The sequence below is a fragment of the Terrapene carolina genome, unplaced genomic scaffold, assembly GCF_002925995.2.
Source record: "Terrapene carolina triunguis isolate 2854851 unplaced genomic scaffold, T_m_triunguis-2.0 Scaffold233, whole genome shotgun sequence".
Classification (NCBI taxonomy): Eukaryota; Metazoa; Chordata; order Testudines; family Emydidae; genus Terrapene; species Terrapene triunguis.
In genome coordinates this window covers 11,462,378-11,477,766 of record NW_020664584.1, presented here as the reverse complement: position 1 = coordinate 11,477,766, position 15,389 = coordinate 11,462,378, and the positions used below count along the sequence as shown (strand labels likewise).

At 41.6% G+C, this 15,389-nt stretch overlaps 1 protein-coding gene across 4 annotated transcripts in view; it reads left to right on the top strand.

Moving 5' to 3' along the window:
- The window catches only part of PHF20 (PHD finger protein 20), a 153,219-nt gene that overhangs the window by 117,280 nt on the left and 20,550 nt on the right, over positions 1–15,389 (top strand). For all 4 annotated transcript variants that reach the window (XM_026656850.1, XM_026656848.1, XM_026656849.1 and 1 more), the window contains 2 exons: positions 8,020–8,119; positions 11,977–12,172. In XM_026656850.1, the coding sequence (XP_026512635.1) occupies positions 8,020–8,119; positions 11,977–12,172 (296 nt within the window). The remainder of the gene's footprint in view (positions 1–8,019; positions 8,120–11,976; positions 12,173–15,389) is intronic.

Here is a 15,389-nt window from a genome sequence, read left to right as displayed (position 1 = left end):
ATGAAGATATTGAACAAAACCGGCCCGCGGACCGACCCTTGGGGCACTCTGCTTGAAACGGGCTGCCAGCTAGACATGGAGCCGTTAATCAATACCCGTTGAGTCCGACGATCTAGCCAGCTTTCTATCCACCTTATAGTCCATTCATCCAGCCCATACTTCTTTAACTTGCTGGCAAGAATACTGTGGGAGACTGTATCAAAAGCTTTGCTAAAGTCAAGGAATAACACATCCACTGCTTTCCCCTCATCCACAGACCCAGTTATCTCATCATAGAAGGCAATTAGGTTAGTCAGGCATGACTTTCCCTTGGTGAATCCATGCAGTCAGTGGCTGAGCTCCAACTCATCTAATGAAAAATGCAGTTCAGGAAGCTCAGAGAGAGAGGGAGAGAGCCAGCTTTCCTTTGGTGCATCACCTTTGATTCCAAGCTTCTCAAACCAAAGGCTCCAGATACCCCAATCCAAGTAGGGAGCAACATTTGGAGAAACTTGACGGCAGCAGTGCATGTTGGCAGAAATACTCAAGTGTTTCAGGTTAGTCATATAGTGTCATAATGGCACCATATTCAACACCTAAGTCTGTCAGAGCACTTGGTGGAATGGGACCACCGTTTATTCCAGCGTCAATATATGTGCCCTAGAAGTAGGATTCATCTGTGTAAGGCAAGCTGTTCTAACACTCTGGAATAACCTTGAATGGAATATCTTGGTTCAGCTGACATTACTTGCAGAGCAGTGACAAATCTTGCATTACCCTCATCAATGCAACAGATTGAGTGGGGATAAGTATTTGCTGGGGAGAATTCTTCAGAGGCTGGATACATTTCTGCAACAGAGGAACAGAAAGACAGTTACTGTGCTCCAGAGGATCCAGTATCCCTCTGTTCCCTCAAATGTTTAAAGCAACTGTCTAAAACAGTTGGGTTTGAATCAGTTTCTGTCCTCAACAATCAAGCTTGACTGGTAACTTGACTGGAAGCCCTTTCTTTGCCCTTGCATCCTATTTCAGATGAATTGCTGAAGAAAGTATGAAAGACACTGCAGACTTTTCTCCCCAAGTTCTCCCAACGTGGCAGAAAAGAAATACACCTCACCCTGATATGCCAAAAGCTTTCTCTGTGGGATAGGTCTTGCCTGGGGTGTGGATTAGGAGTCCTTAAGAAGCTGGGATAGGACATTGTATGTGGTGGGACATAAGGATTAATGAGCAGGATTTAAAAGTAGCTGAGTCTCATTAACCTTGCAGGAAACCAGTCTGGGACATAGGAGGATAAAGTAAGAAATCAGGTGCTGTCTGTCGGAAGCTTTGAGGGAAACTGGCTGCCTGCCTTTTAAATACCCCTAGGTTGTGAATTTCTCATGTCTTTACAGTTAGAGACTGTTTGTTTTTAATCCTGAGGCAAAGGGATTTGAGATCTTTTGAGATCCGGGAGCAGGGAGGGATCAGAGATTGCTTTTGTTTGTTCGTGACTCAAGGGGTTGAGGACTTTTGTTTTCCTTGAGCCTCAAGAGCATTGAGAGTGGATATAAGTTAAGACATGATAAAAACTAGTGGTTTTATTTACCTTTTGGGTTGCCTGGATTCTTTGAGGATGAGTGACCCTTTGGCCAATATCTTTCACACCACTAATGTGCACATGGTTGGGGGGGTGGGGGGGGAGGGGAGAATGGGGAGAGATCAGACAGACTTTCAGCACTGTGGCCTAGAGCTCTTAAGATTTGGTTCTTGGGTTATTTTTGGTAGGTAAGTTTACTACATTTTGTGGCTGTTGCTTCCTTGTGAGTCCTAGGTCATACTAATTGCCTTAGCTTGGGCCAGCCACTACTTGTATGCATATCTCTTCAGACTTGATGGGAGTTGCCATATCTCCTACCAGCGATATCAGACATCTTGACCCAAAAAGGCTTTTGCATGCTGCATCCTCACATCTTGGATCACAGGATGCTGACTGACCTAACTTGTACTGTGGAAATGGGGAAAATCCTATTACAGTCTAGGAAACTACTTGTTAAATATTTTTCTCAGAAGTGGAAGAGGTTTCACCATGAGTAGCAGATTCTCTTCAATCTGTTTTCATATTATCCAACTTAGACTTCTCACTGTAGTTAACAGTTTTCAGTCCGTCCTTGTATTCTGCCAAAGTGTATTTGTCTGCCATCTCATCATATTATCCTCTTGTTGATTATAAATTGTTACCATTATTTTTTATCTCTGCTGTAAAAATTAGGCACCACTAGAGGGTACTTGTGCAGTCTCAGTAAGGGCTGCTTTCTAAAATGTTCCTGAAGCTCAGCAGTGCCAAGGCTGCATCTCCCATAAATTGGAATATATAGACATACTTTTAAAATTATAGCTGCTGAGTTACCTTTCTGTTTTTACAAATGTAATATGAAATTGAATAATGTAGTCGGTACAGTAGCATGTATTTATATTTTAATAATAAATTGTCTTTTATGTTACCATATTTTCAGTCTTTGATTTGCAGCAGATTTTTGTATTGATAACATCTTACTCCATGGTAGTAGTTATTAGGGGGTGGGAAGCTGGTGTTATAGCAGCTGCATAGGCACAGTTAGTACTTGAGAACACGCAGGAATTTGTTGGGAGTGAGATACACATTAATTAGCTTTGGGGTTGTCCTAAAATGATCAGCAGTGAAATAGTAATGTTTGCAGTTATCAGGCTTAGATGTCAAACTTAAGATGCCCTATAGAGATGAATTGGGAAAGTTCACATCTCGCTATGCTTTTGTTTCAGGCTATCTGCAGACTCAGGAAAATATAATTTCTTCCTTTACACTGCTCTTCTATTCATAGATATGAGGGCTAGAAGTATAACTTGATTAGAAATTAAAACTTAGATGCTGGAGTACAATTTTCCGGCAAGGGGTGGATTTCTGTGGTAAATTCTATTATTGCAAAACACAAAGGGCCACATATGGTGGTAGCTCAGTATCTTTACTCCTTCATTTTGGAGTCTTTCTATTACAGGATCTTCTGGAAGGTTTTTTGGGGGAGGGGAGACCAAGAGCTATTAGGGTTGAACTAATGTTGTTGGTTCACAAAAATAGTGACCGTGGATTGCTCTGGCTGGCTGTAAGGAGGAGGTGGCTTTCTGTCCAGGAGAGTGACGTTGTCTATACTTCAGAGACATGCCCAAAGGGGTCTGGTGCATGGCTGGCTTTGTTATGGGAATTGCTGCAATTTGGAGAAGTCCATGGTGTTTGTGACAGCTCGGTGGCGTTGGGTTATTTTCTTAGCTGCATTGCCTACATTACCATTAAAATTGGCTAGGACATCAAATCTTAGTTTGGTAGAAACACTTGTTGTTTAAGTAATTGTCTAGACACTCTATGGTTGTCTTGTCTGGGAAATTGTCTAACAGAAGAATACATATGGGTTTTTATTTCTCCATCTCTGGATTCACATACTGAGACATCTCCTATTTGAGTCGGCCAGCTTTTGAAAGTTTCTGTTTTAGAAGGGTGCATCCTTTGGTGCTGTTTATGTATATGTTTTTCATCATCCTATTGGGGGGTGGGGGGAGAGTCTCTTCTTTATTGGGTACCAGCCTCTTTTTGACACTGCTTCTTGGAGCGTTCTAATTATTTTTATTTGAGTCATTCCCCAAGCCACTTACTCTTGAAGAGTGAAAATCCTGTGCAGTTGTAACCTTAAAGAAGAAGAAACTACTTACTTGTAAATCTGCATTGTTGAAGATATCCCCTCAGAGGATTCTCACTCAGACCTCTACCTTACCCCAGAATTTGGAAGCTCAGATTTGAGGTGTCTCCTGTATCTGCCCTCAAAAAAGTCATTTGGAGATTTGCCCATTCCTGGAGGAATTGCTGACTTTTATGGTTTTTTTTTTAAATGTGGGCACTCCTAAATGACAATTAGAATGAGACAGAATGCTGCCTTTTCTTACTGATCTGAAAGAAACTGGCTAGAATTTTCTGGGACCTCTGAGGTGCTTGTTGTTGGAGCATACACATTCCAGGGAGCCCTTGTGCCAACCCACAGGTGTCTTGAGGCATCAAAAACATAAGAGCTAGGGCAGTTTATGCATGGGCGTGCAAGACCTGTGAGTGGGACTCTTGTGAGATCTTATCTACAAAAAGGCAGAATTACAAGTAAGTAATATTCTCTTCCCCACTCTGTTCATCTCTAAGAAGTTCAGTGCCATTAAGCATGGAGAATATCTTCATTTTTCTTTACAAAAAGATTACATACAAAAATTGTATGCAATCCTAATATTGGTACAGTTAAATAACAGAGTCTGGTGCAGCTCCCTTTGAAGCTGACAGTAAACCTCCCACTGATTTCAGTTGGAGCAGGATTGGGCCCAGTAACAGGAAGTGCAAAATGTTAAGGTTTCAACTAGACCATGTACAGTTTAATATATAGTATAAAATTCGTAACCATTTGTGTCTGAATACAATAGTTACAGAAAGGTACATACATGGTTTTTGCATTTAAATAGTACATTTGTATAGCAAGAATTACTAAGTTAATAGTACTAGAACTGAAACAAAATCTATTTAAATATGGATCTGTGTCAAATTGTCACTGAGGCTTCATCCTGGTCTCTGCTTAACTCTGGAGGGCCATGGGGTTTTGCTATTAGAGGTATATAGGCAGCAATTCAGTTTTTACACTGATCACCCTTTTTATTGTAGGGGAATGAGACTTTCTCCTGGGGCCTAAATCCTCCAGGTAACGTCTGGACAACAATTAGCCCCAAATAGAACAAGTCTGCATATTCTTTTCTGGGTTTAAGTCATGAATTTTTTTTTTTATGGGGGGGCGGGTGTCTTTTTGGTTTGTTTTTGTTTTAATTCTGGAAGATGCGGAGCTGCTCCACATACCAGCTTGGGGAAATTCACGCCTCACCTCCTTTGTATACATAATTAATTTGTATTTTTTTTTAGTCCTGTTCTCCTCCTCCCCCCTTGTCCACCTTTTCTCCTCCTTCAAAACCTGTAGCTCCTTATTTTAGCTCACTTTCCATTACTAATCTATACTCTGGCTCAGCCTGCTTCCTCTCACCTGTTACAGTGGGTCTGTAGCCAGGCAAGCAAAAGTGGGAAGCACTGGACAGACAGTAAAAAAGGGGTGGCGAGCATCGTGTACTTCCATGGAACGCTCTGAAATGTCTGGGGCAACTTTTAGCATTTTAGAAGATTAAGACATTTCAAAACATTCACTTTAGTTAAAACAGTTGTCTTGAATTCTGTAGTTGGGTATTTTGCCTGTGTGGCAAATTATGCTTTGCATATTCCTCATTTATCTGTGTTAAACACATGTATTTTTAAAATGTCAGGAGCCAGCATCTGCATCTAAAACCAAAACAGGTTTTCCCTTGCCCCTTATATAGTGATATTGGGCTCATGAGAGTCTCCCCAGCCTGCCTCATTCAACAGTCCCATGCTTTGATATCTCCTGATTCAGTATATGAACTCAAACTGAATGTCTGTGTGTGTGTTTTTGTATCATTTTTATAAACTTGCTGTAAAACGAAAGTAACATACTTCTTTCCTTGTTGTTTGTCCTGATCTTTCTCTTTTTCCTTGACTTTTCTTTCTTTTTGTACTCACTAATCTTTCTTTCTGCTTTTTCAGTATCTGCTTTACAGCCAATTAAAGGCGTATAAACTAAAAACCACTTCTATCTGAACATGTTTTGTGTATGCAGTTTGACAGCATCCTTGTACTTTTCTGCCCTTCCCCGTGTGGGCCCAGTCTACACTAGCACGTTCCCTAAAATCTCTCACTGTTGCAGCTCCACTCTTGTGCAGCCATGGGGAATTTTACAAAACTACTAGTTTAGACAGGGCCTGGAGCTCTCCTCTTGTTCCTGACACATCCTCCTTTGGCTTCCCTTTTCCTCTGCTTGCTTTCCCTCCTCCCATTAACCCATCCTTTCCCTTGGTTTTCCTCTGGACCCTCCCTTGGTAGGATTTCTCTGCCTCCTCTTTCCTTCCCTTCTCTTTCCTTCCCTTCCCTTCCCTTATTGGGAAGACCTGTTTTGGAAGGGGTGCCTGCCTTTTTCTTTTTTTGGATGGGGAGTCTTTTCCTCTCAACTGATCTTTCTATTGCCCATCTTACCCACCACCATTGTCTTAGTGGTGAGAAAAGGGACTACTTCCTCCCCTACCCACCTCCCAGGGATGTCTTCTATCTTTTACAACCCTCCACCCCATCCTACTTGACTGACCTGTCTCCTTCCTCTTCTTTCCACCACTCTTCCCCTACAGTTCTTAGGGTGAAGGAATGCCTCTTCTTCTCCTCTCCCCATTTTGTGGGAAAGACTCTCCTTAATCCCAGCCTCCTTGGAGACATGGTATATGGATCTTGCAGTCTATTTGGGGGACAGGGGGCAAAAGTCTCTCTTCTTCCACATGTCCCTCTCTGCCTTTGGTGTTGTGCTCTCCCCCCACCCCCTTTCCATGGTCTTCTCTGCCTCTGCCCCAAGGTCACTGGACCTAACCATGAAGCTGGGTGTTCAGAATCTGTTGGTGCTTTCTAATGTGCTTTGCGGTCATGTGTTCTCCCCATAGATGGAAGATGTGTCCCAAAGGATATGTCTAGACTAGAGTTTTTTACTGCAGGAGTAAACTACAGACACTTGTGTAGTGTCTAAGTTAACATTTACAAAAGTATAACTTGAGTTAATTGGGAATCAATTCTCTCAAAACAGGACCCAAACTCTAGTCTAAACAATCTCTGTGGCCCTAGGGACAATAAACATGTTTCTCAATTGAGGTAGCCCAACTCATCTGAAAACTAACTTTTAAGGTTGTTTGAGCTGGCCATTTTATAACTATTTGGTTGAGCTAATTCAATTGAAAAACACCTTCTTTGTTCCTGTCAGTACGGCCTGTGCAGAGAGAGCCACTCGGAATTAGGCAGAGTCAGGAAGGGTTCTTCCTCTTGTGCCTCTCTGTAACAGGCTTATGTAAAAGAAGATATTCAGAACCATGAGACAGTCCTGTAAATAATGTTCCCTCATATGCAGTTTTGTCCCACTTCCACCATCTTTTTCATTATCAAACTTAGAAACTCCTTAGAGGAGAGACTTGGTTATCTTATTTATCTGTAAGTTTCTTTGTACCCCTTTTTAGACTGCATAAATGGGACTAGTGGTAACTTCTAGGAGCTGTTTGGAAATTGCAGTGGGGTACTTTTCATGGTTTAAAAAAAAAAAAAAAAAGACTGAAACACAACATGCAGCTACAGCCTTATCTACACTAGAAAGTTGTACCTCTTTAATACTGATATAGTTTAATACTGTTAACTTTCAAGTTTAGACCAGGCTTATGTGTCTCTGCCTTCAAGGTATCTTCACATTGGATGATATACCTGGATTGTGATGCTCTGAATAATGATTGAATGAAGGTGACTCAGCTATTCTCTCACTTCTGGAGTTTTTTAGGTACATTGGTAGGGGAAGCTTGAACTTGTACTGTGGTTACCCTTGCTCTATGCAGATGAGGTAATATCTTTTATTGGACCACCTTCAGTTGGTGAGAGACACAAGCTTTCAAGCTACACAGAGCTCTTCTTCAGGTCTGGGAAAGCTTGTCTCTTTCATCAAAATAAGCTGGTCCAATGAAAGATGGTATCTCACCCACCTTGTCTCTTTAATATCCTGGGACAGATACGGCTGCAACAGTGCTTGCTCTATGTGCTCATCTACTAGAGGGTTTTGGTCTCAAGGGGTATCAGTTTGGTACTTTTTATGATCTCTAATTTCACTCTAAAATGGTTGTGATTTTTATGAAAAATGAGTGGGGAAGGTGGAAATTTCATTGTAGTTCCAATCTTTTAATTTAATTGTTGTTCTTAAAATAAGATGGGATCCGGGTGTCATTTTCTAGGCCTATATTTCTCAAGTTTATTGGCTTTTTTGTTACACAGACACTACATACATACATACATATGCATATTAATCTTATTAATTGAGGTAATTGTATTGAGGTTTCATTTGTTGATGTGCAATTCTTGACTTCAAACAGTGTGAAGAGTGTCTGTGCTGGCAGCATGGAGTCTGTATGGGTTTACTGGAAGATAATGTACCTGAGAAATATACCTGCTATATTTGCCAAGATCCTCCAGGTACAAAGATTTCTAAGGTTACAGACTCTAATACATGTAGTAATTTTATTAGCTTTTTATATCTATTACAAAGTATATATGTATCGTTTTTTTCTTATACCAGTAATTTCTGCCATTAGTTTGTCTGTCCTTTTTAGATGATTGGATTTTTTAAAAAGTGAATTTAATTTGCTTTCATTTGTTATTGTTTAGTCAACATTGTTCAGATGTGTTATGTGAAACCATAACAGGAGTTGGAATTAAATGTGTATAATTGTAAAGATACTCTGCATAGAACATAATTTTGCTGTTAACACAGATTTAAGTTGGGGTGTACTATCTGACTGGAAAATACAGATCAAGTTGTCTAATTTTTCAGTTTGTTTTATTTTTGAGCTCTCCTGAGAGTGTTAAATTTGTTTGAGACTAATGATAAATTGTTGTTGACTAAGTGCTAGGAAGCTTTAGGTAATGCTATAGTTCAAACTTAGTTAACCAAAGCAATTAATTGAAGTAATATTGAACTAAGTAATGTTAAAGATGGTAAATAGAATGAAAATGGAATAATTTAATATTGTATCACTTTGGATATGTAATGTTTGACAGTGATATTTTCCCACACAGGCCTCTGAGCATGTTTCAGCATAATGGAACCTGTGCCTGACAGTGTTGTTACAAATCACCACTTTTATTTTAAATATGCCTGTTTTGACGGCTGTGGCAGGCTCATCAACAGCAGTCCTGTAGACTCCTTTAAGGCTGATGCCAGTCCTACCTCATGAAATTAGCCAGCAGGAAGCTGTTTCCTAACAGCCATAACTATCTCCTCTCTCCCCTCCCTTCATCTCTGAAATGCATTTGTGATTTTATTTTGTGTTAGAACATAGATACAGTAAGAAGCCATCAAAATAAATTCCTCTGTCGTGCACAATCTAAATTATTCAGATTGCATCACCCCATATCTTTTTTTATTTTTTTAAATCCATTCTTGAAATATTATTATAAAAGATATGCTCTAGTTCATACAGGAATTAATTCAGGGAAGTCCTATGACCTGTGTTATGATCACAGTGGTCCCTTCTGGACTTACAATCTATGATTTAGTAATTCCTTCAAATAATCACTCTTAACAAGTTTGAATTGTTTTGGAGAAGATTGAGAAGTTTGGGGCTTGTCTCTCCAGTTCTCTTAATGGTCAGAACTTGGGGTAACTGACAGACTGTCTTCTCCACTGTCCCCGATATCTTCAAGGGTTTGTGTGTTTTATACTCTGATCTATGCCCACTCTGGCTACTTAGAAAGTTGTTTGCTGCCATTGTGTTGCTGTTATTGAAGGGATATTATCACTTAGTAAGTGGCGGATGCCAGTCAGCTATGGAGGTTCACCCCTCTTCAAGTCACAGGAGTGCTTCCTAGTAGTCTCCCTGTCTGACCTTTCTTCTTTGGGGACAGTAAACCAGAAGGGTAATGGCCTTTTGGCTCCAAGTCCACCTCTAAATCAGTGACATCCTCGATAGGTTTCAGTCCAGATTCAGTCTGTCTTAGGGAGTTGAGACTGCCAGTCAGGGTCCTAAATGATCTGTAGATTTTAAATTAGGCTGAATTGACATAGTTGTTGGTTGGGTTTTTTTTGTATTTGGCAGATTTTCCTATCATTGGCCACATGTTGTTGCTTTATTTACTAAGGGATGTTGCTGGTGTGCCTGGAACTACTTTGCAGTGGTTCTAGTCATATCTACAAGACCTCACATTGTTGCTAGACAATGTGTGTCATTGCCTAGGGATTTGGATCCCCTTAAAAGTCTGTCCTATTTACCATGAGGTAATATCTTTTATTGGATCAATTTCTGTTGGTGAAAGACAAGCTTTTAAGCTACATAGATATTACTTCACCCCAGGGCCGGTGCAAGGAAGTTTCGCGCCCTAAGCGAAACTTCCACCTTGCGCCCCCACCCTCCCCGCCCCGTGGCCGCCCCCTGCCCCCCCCCCCCCCTGCGGGCCCCCCCCCCCCCCCCCCCGCAGCAGCTCCCCCTCCCGGGGAGCTCACCTCTGCTCTGCCTCCTCCCCGAGCACACCGCCCCCGCTCTAATTCTCCTCCTCTCCCAGGCTTGCGGCGCCAAACAGCTGATTGGCGCTGCAAGCCTGGGAGGCGGGAGAAGTGGAGTGGCGACCGTGCGCTCGGGGAGAGGGAGTCTGAGCCGCACATGTCAGTGTGCCACCAGCAGCTCAGCAACGCTGTAAAAAAAAAAATTGGGGGGCACCGCTTTTTGGCGCCCCCAAATCTTGGTGCCCTAGGCAACCTCCTAGTTTGCCTAAATGGTAGCACCGGCCCTGCTTCACCCACCTTGTGTCTCAAATACCCTGGGGTCAACGCAGCTACATCAACACTGCAGTGTCCTGTTTACCACGTTGTTTAGTGTTTGCATAGATAAGGTCTCTGGGTGAGGTCATCTCTAAACGTTGGATGATCATATCACCATGGTGATGGTACACAATTGTACATCTCCTCCCCTGCCCTGTGGTCCCTGATAGCTTGGACTGGGTATGTCCCAACTGACTCTTTCCACAAACCACATCCTATCCATGGAAATTCATATTGTGATTGGAATGAAAATATTTTGCCTTTATTTATCCCATAATGACCATTGAACAGCAATACAAGGCTTTGTGACGGAGGTTCAGTGATTACAGTTCCCTTAGTAGGACTCTGAACAGGGGATCTTCCATGCTTGTGCAGCAGCAGCACAGCTAATGTCCACACTGAGCACTGATGTTCGTAACATGCATCCCCTCTGCATTCTTATGTATCTCCTGCCCATAATAGTTGTGCATTGATTTTAAGTTGGCCCTAATAGCTGTCAAAACCCCCTAATGGATATTGACCTAGCTATATTTTAAAATTCCTCTGGGAGCCTCTTTTAGATAGGCCTGTGCTGTAACTCTTTTGGGCCTTATATGAGCAGGTGACTTGTTCTTTGCTCTGATGTTCCCCTGGCTGTGGAACATGCTCTTCTGGGGCAGCTGCAGAAGCCCAACCTCTACTCTTCAAAAACAAGCTCACTTTTATTGAATAGTCTACTTTTCAGAGGGACACTCTGTTTTAATCAGTTAGCACCCAGACAGAATGCATCTCCAGTCCCATCCTGCTATTTTTATTGATGCCCCTTTGCTTGGCGTCTTAATTTATTACTGTTGTGTTTATCACATCTATTTTATAATGTGGTAACTCATTCGCATTTCAGCTGTTTCTGTGATACCCCAACTGCCTCAGCAAGGGGTAACTTTATTAATAGTCATATATTTGCATGAGGTTTTGGTCAAAATTGTAAATTTCAATGACTGCATCTTGGTACATACATTCTACTTATAAAATGTGACCAATTAGGCATCAAAGAAACTACTGGTGATGGGGAAGTTCACAGCCCTGTGGTGTATTTGTTTGTCTGTCCACAGACTCTTTAAAATCATTTGCACTGAATTACATAGTGTCTTTATGCCTGAAGATTTAGTTACTGGAATGTGCAGTAATCTGTTGATAAGAATACATCAAAAATATGAAGATGTCCATCAGTTGCAACTGTCTGGTGTGGAAGTCCTCATTGAATACTGCTGCTTTACACTTGGATAGAATTCCCTGGCCTGGAGCAAGGTGTCCTATGTTCTTCCCACTTCATATGTTCCTTCTGTCTTTGGGGCAGAGGAGTGTCCCATGTCAAATACTCTTTTACTAGTCCTATTGTTAAGAGGAGTTACTGTTAATAAGCTGGTGCAAGGTTTATATTAGTCGATATCAAGCTAATGACAAATATTACCCGTAATGTTCACATACCAAAGTTACCTTAATGATTATTTTAATCCACTCATTACTGTTGCTTTAGGTCAGAGATCCAGCTTAAAATACTGGTATGAGAAGGAGTGGTTAAGTAATGGTCACATGCATGGCTTAGCATTTCTGGAAGAAAATTATTCCCACCAGAATGCCAAGAAGATTGTAGCCACTCATCAACTTCTTGGGGATGTGCAGAAAGTGATAGAAGTACTGCATGGACTGCAGCTGAAGATGAGCATTTTACAGTAAGCAGTGTTTTGAAGTCTTAGCTGGCATGTACTAGTTGTGAAACAGATTTCAAAGAGTAGAAAAATAACTGATAATGCAGATTTATTTTTATTTTATATACTATTCCATGGATATATAGGAATGTAGTTTGATATGATGAGTTGTGATTTGCAAAAAAAAAAAAAAAATAGCTGCAACTCCTTGGTGCAGTGAAACTAATTTATAAAATATAAAAAAAATTTAAAAATTGTTGTGGGGGTATAGATATACTCAAACAGAAATGTGGAGAAAGAGATAGCAAGCAAGCAAGCAAGCAAAGTATAGAAGAAAATTTTTCTAGAATATTTATACAGAATACAGAAAAAAGCAGAATATGGATGAAAGGTGTATATAATACTTATGTCGATATTCTTGACACATCTCTCTTTTCCATCTCAATACTACTAAACCATAATTTTGCTATTGGGAACATTATTTTTTCACCTATCTCCATTCTTGCTCTATTATATATAGTGGAATGAGAACATTAATATCTCAGCAGCCTTTCAGTGGCTTGCCCACCACTTTATAATCTATTTGAGCTTTATTTTGTGGTTACCAACGCAACCAGAAAAATTACAAAACGTTCCATCATACATACATATATGTATTAGTAGATATGGACAGTCAACCAACTTTTTTCTGCATTTTTATGAGTTGAGCAACATTTTTCCAGTTTTCTTAATGTTCTGGGGATGAAAATAATGAATTATCCTAACCTCAAATCCATCAGTTTCAGAGTGTGATTTCTTAAATGTTTCTCTGTTCACTGATCAGTCGGTCCCATAGCAGCAGCCATTTGGAAAGCAAAGCTCTTGGTGTCTTCGGCCTCTTTTAGAACTTCTTCTCCTTTCACCTCAATCTGTGGTGTCTGCAAATGTGATAATTGCAATACCTTTTAGTGTTTGAATAGTGGATTGCAAAAAAAAGATACAGGGTCATGCATCATGGAAATATTATGTATCCATTCATCGTGGGATCCCTTAATCACCTCTGTGGAATACTTTTCTACTTAATAGAAAGGAGGTGAAACTTAAATATCTCCTGCTCTTTAGGACCTTTCTTCCCAGTGTTGTACAACAAGGGGACATGAGAGTTTTAGATCTTTAGATTCTTCAGCTATGGAACACAATATCGGTTTTGTGGCATTAAGGTTTGGAACAAAACAAGAGCGTTTTGCTTATGGAATTTTTTCCTTTTGACTTCCACCATATCTTGATCTTGCTGTAAGGTATTGTACTAAATTAACTCCCAGTTTCTCATAAAATGTATCATTAAAGAATCTTCAAGAGATTTCAAGATTTGAAGAAAAAGTTTCTTGATGTTCTTCTTTGAGTGATGTCTCTATTGGTGCTCCTCTTAAGGTGATTGTGCGCCCCGCACCTCTAGTCAGAGAATTTTGACAGCATTGCCTTGTTGGGCAGCACATGCGCTATTCCCATAGTTAACCCATAGCAGCGGTTAACTAGTGCTGTGTGACCAACCACCCCTTTGTTCCTTCTGAACCGCTCTTGGTCCGAGCCGGAGCTCCAGCAGTGCCTCTACATGACTTACCTGAGATTTAGATTTTGGATTAGCTGCATAGTGTAGTAGCTAGAATGGTTAGTTAGAACTCGTTCCTATCTCTTTTCTTTTCTCCCCATTTTAAAAACACACTCACACGCATACTCACACTCTCTCTAACACGAACATTATTTTTATGTTACATTTTCATTCACCCCACGGGGACGATTTCACCTGAGAATGCCTGAGTCTCCGGGCTTTAAATGTTACCTCTCCTGCTGAGAGGCAATGCCAGTCTCGGACGGACATACCCAGTGTGTCTGCTGCTTGGGGGAGACACACGTACACCAGAAGTGCTTCTACTGCACAACCTTAGGACCTGCGCAAGGAAAGTGAGGGACCTTAAACTCAAACTCATTTTATGGAGAAATCTCTCCGCCTGGCCTCCAAACCGGGATCCCAAAGTCCTCCCAGTCACCTACCTCGGCTTCTAACAGACCTCCCTCACCGACTCTGCATGCGAGGGACCTGTCTCCTTAAAAAAAGGCCCAAGAAGAAAGCTACCACTTCTCTCACAAAGGGAATCTCAAAAAAATAAGCATTCTCCAACTCTCTCCACGTCATTGGTGCTGACTGTGCCACAGCTATGTACCTACGAGTCAACAGGATCTTGCAGTACTCCTAAAGTCAGAGACCCTAAGTGAGTCATCTCTCAGAAAGATGGCAGAGACAAGACTGACCTTTCGACTGCAGCACTCACTGCAGCAGCAAATCATTAAATACCAAGTAACTCTGCAGTGCCTCAGCTTACGGCGCCATCTTCTGGCCCTCTGGCGCATACCTCCGAGACAGCAGTACCAAAGCCTACTTTACCTCCTTTGGTACAGACACCATCAGCACCAATTCCCCCAGTGCTGCAACACCTCCCAGTACCACAACAATACCCAGCACCGCAGCAATTGCAGATGCAAGTCGATGGTACCAAGATCTCTTGAAATGCAGCAGTTTCTCTGACTTAATAGTTGCTGCATCACCAGAGTCATCTCTTCTCGGTACCGATATTGCGTCGGTGCATTCAACACTCACACCAAACAGATCTGCCCCTCCTTTTTCTAGCGAGGGGGATGAGGAGGGAGAGGTTTATTCATCACAACAGTCTTCACCCATACAGGGAGTAGTCAGACCAGATTTACAGGAACAGCCAGGACACTGTTCCAGGGGTGGTATGGACATCCGGGGGTGCCACCACCAATGCCATTCCCACCATAGTGGCTGTACTGGGACCAGTGGGTAACATTACTCCAAGCCTTCCAGTACATCCAGGGAAAAACAGAGACGCTCCCCATCAGTGTCAGAGGCAGAACCCCACGAGCTCCCTGAAGAGACTTTTGAGGAAACAGAGGAGGCTGTGGATCAAGAGGCCAATCCTGCAACTAACAGCACCTCCTCTCCAGATGAGACCATCATGCCTCTGCCACCTACAACAGGAGACAATTTTAAGCAATTTCAGGAGCTGTTTAAAAGAATCACACACATGCTCCAAATCCCTCTGGTGGAAGAGGTTGCTGAGTCCCAACACAAATTGTTGGATATATTACACACGTCCACCTCATCCAAAATGGTTCTTCCCATAAATAAGGTACTCATGGAGCCTGCAAACACCATCTGACAGACGACTGCAAAAATCCACCC